This window comes from Myotis brandtii, unplaced genomic scaffold, assembly GCF_000412655.1.
Source record: "Myotis brandtii unplaced genomic scaffold, ASM41265v1 scaffold126, whole genome shotgun sequence".
NCBI classification, from domain to species: domain Eukaryota; kingdom Metazoa; phylum Chordata; class Mammalia; order Chiroptera; family Vespertilionidae; genus Myotis; species Myotis brandtii.
The window spans coordinates 964,648-968,808 of NW_005354425.1; the positions used below are offsets into that span (position 1 = coordinate 964,648).

At 49.5% G+C, this 4,161-nt stretch overlaps 1 protein-coding gene across 2 annotated transcripts; it reads right to left on the reverse strand.

Annotated features, from left to right (window-relative positions):
• Nucleotides 1-221: 221 nt before the first annotated feature.
• ZCCHC12 (zinc finger, CCHC domain containing 12) lies at nt 222-3,374 on the reverse strand. Of its 2 annotated transcripts, XM_014534183.1 has the most exons (4): nt 3,167-3,374; nt 2,776-2,827; nt 2,433-2,578; nt 222-2,036 (listed from the first exon to the last, which is right to left on the reverse strand). In XM_014534183.1, the coding sequence occupies exon 4, from the start codon at nt 1,939-1,941 to the stop codon at nt 736-738; it is 1,206 nt and encodes a 401-aa protein (XP_014389669.1). In that variant the 5' UTR covers nt 1,942-2,036; nt 2,433-2,578; nt 2,776-2,827; nt 3,167-3,374; the 3' UTR covers nt 222-735. The 2 variants fall into 2 exon arrangements, with proteins under 2 accessions (XP_014389669.1, XP_005859511.1); XM_005859449.1 differs by lacking the exon at nt 2,433-2,578.
• Nucleotides 3,375-4,161: the final 787 nt, after the last annotated feature.

Consider the following 4,161-nt stretch of genomic DNA (forward strand, 5'->3'; position numbering starts at 1 on the left):
TAGTTTGGTTCCGTGATCTAAGGGACAAGTCAATTGTAGAAAGAGTCTCTATTTACCTTTGGGGAATATTTCAGCTTATTTCTTCTTCCCTTTGCCTCACCTGCAAAATGAGATTGCTAATGACTACCACTTGCTAAAAACTATAAAGTTTTTGACCATATTTTTTTCCTTTTCCTTTACTTCTTAAAATTATACCACAGAGACATTAAAATAGATGCTGATATATATTTATTGACATAGAAAGAAGCCCACAACAAATTGGTGAAAAAATACAGACTATAGAACAGCACTTATATTTGACACTTTTATCTGTACATATATCTATCTGGGTACATAGGTATAGGGAAATATCTAGAAGGATAGTCATCAGAGGGTTGACAATGGTTATATAAGGGTGGAAGATTTGGACTAATTTGTACTTGACTTTTTGTAATTTTTTGTTGTTCGAAGATTTAACAGTGAATTATAACACTTTCACAAAGAGAATAAAGCCATCAAGGAAATGAGCACACACAGAAAATAGACCCTTAGGCAGCAGAGGTGGGGGTGGGGAGCAAGGACAGAGGACAGGCCATCTTTCTCCATTGTGCGTGTATCCAAGACCCTTTCTCCTGTACCCTAAAAAAAGCTGCTTTGTGGATTAATTCATGCAATTAGAAGCCCCCTCCCTCAGTTTTCCCATCACTAAGCTCTGAATATAGCTTAAGGGTTCATTTAAGGCTGAAGGCTAGCACCTCACTGTAGCTCAGAAGGGTCATCGGATTGGTCAGGAGCCTCTCTTGACCCCTCCTCCTCCCTATGTGTCAGCTCCTGCAGGGTCATGACCAGATTTTCAAACATCTCAGCCTTGTTGCTCTTGTCACAGGTTTCCTTCGAGTGGTCCTCCTTGACACAATATGAAGAGTGGGTTGTGTATTTTCGCTTCCTGGCTCTACAAATATCCCCAGGCCCATCATTTTTATCTCCAGAACCCCCACTGGTGGAAGGAGATTGCGCTTGGGAACTATTGGGGGAATCAATGACTACCACTTGATCCTGAGGTCTGGCTCTGCTTCTGGGGGGAGGAGACCCAGAGGATGAAAGTGGAGGGTCCTGAGACTCCACCAGGATCACATCTTCATCTGAGTCATCCAGGGTGTCATCTATCTCTATCACGTTGCAGTCAGCACTGCCGATCACTATCCGTAGGGAACCCTGAAATGCCACTGGACTGGTTGCCCTCTCCACCATTGACTCAGATCTCCTGGCCCGCTTCTGATTAATAAAAGTGTCATCCCAATCCTCCTCCTCCCTTATCATCTTGATTAACTCCAGGAAATTGGGAAGACGCTCCTGCTCATTTGCATACATCCTGAGAAGATGCTTCAGCCTATAGTGCAGGTCCCCATTCAGCTCAGCCCCTAAAAGGAGCTGGTGCAGGCGAGTCTGGTTTGCATCTTTCTCGGCTATGATCCCTGCCTGAATAGCGTTTTGGAGCTGCACCTCTAAACGGATCACATAAAGGGAGGCTTTCTCCCCTTGTGCCTGCAGGGTGTTAAAAAATTTACCATGGGCAGTCACATTGTTTTCAGTCTCCCCAAACACCAATTTCATTGCGTGCAAGAAATCTGCCACACTTAGGTTGGGGTTGGCTGCCTGGAGCAAATGCATGACCTCCCGGGCAGGGCCCCTAAGGGTTTTCATCAGGCGCTTGAGCTTCTCCTCCTCAGACATATTCCAATCTGGCAGGACCCCATTGACTTGGATTAGCCAGTTCTCAAAGGTTTCTTCCCCCTGGGCTGGCACCCCCCTCCCTGAGAACAACTTCATGTTTCTTTCCGCCATGTTGGCCATTAAAGGACCAAGACTCCTCCCCAGGGACCTCAGCATAGAATGGGCCCAAGGCGGCAAGCGCGCGTTCTGCCGCCGGCTGTTACCCATGTGTGCAATGATGCTAGCCATGATGGATGCTGATCGGGTATCTGAATATTATCAAGATGTTTGGGCTTTTTGGAAAAGACTAATCTGCAGGCGTGCCGGGAGCCTCTGCCTTCCTCCTGTAAAAAAGAAAAAAGAACAGGAGGGGTGTGTAAGAGGAGATTCATAGGGCTGCAGCTGTTTTCTCTCCCTTCCTAAATATCCTGCAGTACATTTTATATCTGCCTGCTGTCCTAAAAATATCCTCCAAGAGACTGGCAGTTACAACCTCAGGGAGCCAGCCGGTGCTCCCTGTTAGCGGGGAGCTTTGGACAGCCACATCCATTCCTCCAGTCTTTCAAGAGCGACGGCAACTGTTGCTTCTAATTCTAAGTGTAATAGTGTATGGAGCTGATGTTGGGCTCTCAAAATAGAGCACAGTGGTCAGATCTCATTAACCTCATGGTCTCAGGTCTCAACCACATCCCCTCTCAAAGTGTCTCTCCCCCCACCCCTTATCTCTCAGATTCTTACACCAGTTCAGGAACGGGCATGCGCCTTTATTTCACTATCAGCCTCTGCAACTGGTGGCCTCCATGAGAAAGCTTGTCTCCAGGGTACAGTCGATCTTTGTCCACCGGGGGAGTCCCTGATCCCGGACCTCTGGGTGTCAAGAATGAGCCTTCGCCAGGAAGGGCAGGGAAAGGAAGGGTCAGAGACAGCCCCATCCCTCATCCCGCTCCCTCCCTCTTCATCCCACACCCCCTTGCTCCCTCCGCTGCAGCCAAGCTGAAAATTCCCTTAGCGACCTTTTGAATACAAGCCAAAGCGACCCCCGCCCCGCCCCATTACATTTCCCCTTGGAAATCTTCGGCCTACCAGCTCTGCAATCAGCCGCACAGAATTCAAGTCCGGATTCGTTTTAGATGGCCTGCCGCCGAGAAAGAGAACAGGAGTTGGACACGCACACCCACATATCCCTCACCAGGATGAGATGAGGGGATGCAAAGGGATGTCAAGACAGACAGCTTGCGATTCTCTTCCCTTGCCTCCCCAACCTCCCTGAAAACTCCCCTCTCTCAATCCAGGCAAACCCTACCCACTAGGCAGCATCCAATGGCACCCCATCTCCTCCCTCAGCGCAGCCAGGCCATACGAGTGCTCCTTGCCCAGCCTCCTAGTTCTGGATTTTCCAAGCGGGGAGCCGCCCAGTCCCGGTGGGGCTTTCCCTCCTCTCTCCCCGCCCTGCAATCGCGCCCCCTTTATTTACCTGTGCTCCGCGGGTGGGCAGCGGCGAGACAGCTCAGGATGTAGGTTTCGGCCTCTGCGGCCCTGCAGTGGGAAAGGATGGACGCCTCTTCGGCCGCTAAGCTACTCGGGGCTGCCCGAACCGAACTGCTCTGCACTGCCGCCCAGCCAGGGGGAGTAGAGTCCTGTCAGCACGGTTCCCAAGGCAGCAGCAGCTGCTTTTATCCTCAGTCCTCTGAGACAAAAGTGCGTGACGTGCGGGCGGCGCGGCCAATCAAAGAGGCCTGTGGCAGGGAGGAGGGGCCATGCGACTCCCAGCACAGCCTCCACCCTAGGCAAGTTTTAATGGAGCAGGGAGTGGGGGGTGGGGGAGGGGACAGGGGACTGGGCCGCAGGTCTGCTGGGCTTCAAGTGCAGTTTGATTGCGTGGATTGCAAATTTGCTCCTCTTCCCTTCTCCCTCTTTCTTCCTTGACTAAATCCCGTGCCTTGAGGGCAAGTGCATTAAACACAAGGTGGAATAAAAAACAAATAAATAATAGAAGGACTTCACCTTTGTGTGGTGGGAAGGGGGTAGGGGTAAGAACACTAGAGTTTTCTTACTGCAAACAGGCTTGCACAGACATCTTTCAGTGTGAAGGAGGTGGCAATATGTCCAGTTAACAGCGAGAGGACTTAGGCACCCAGGCTGTTAACCAATTACTCACTAAACTATGGGTACAAGGCTGACTTTAACAGAATCATTTTGGGGAGCTTGTTAGAAATGTAGATTACTGGATCTGGCCTCTGGGGGATTCTGATTTAGAAATAGGGCTGGGGTATGATTTTAGGTTTTTAACCAGCACTGTAGTTGATTCTGAGGTGTAGAGAAGATGGTAAGTAAATGCACCTGTCTCCAATGTATCTGTTCACAGTATATCTGTGATGAAATGCATCTCCAGAACATATGTTCTTACCTGTGTCCATGATCTTCCTAAAATTGTATGGGAAGAGTTTGGAATCTGTAGGATGCTGAATA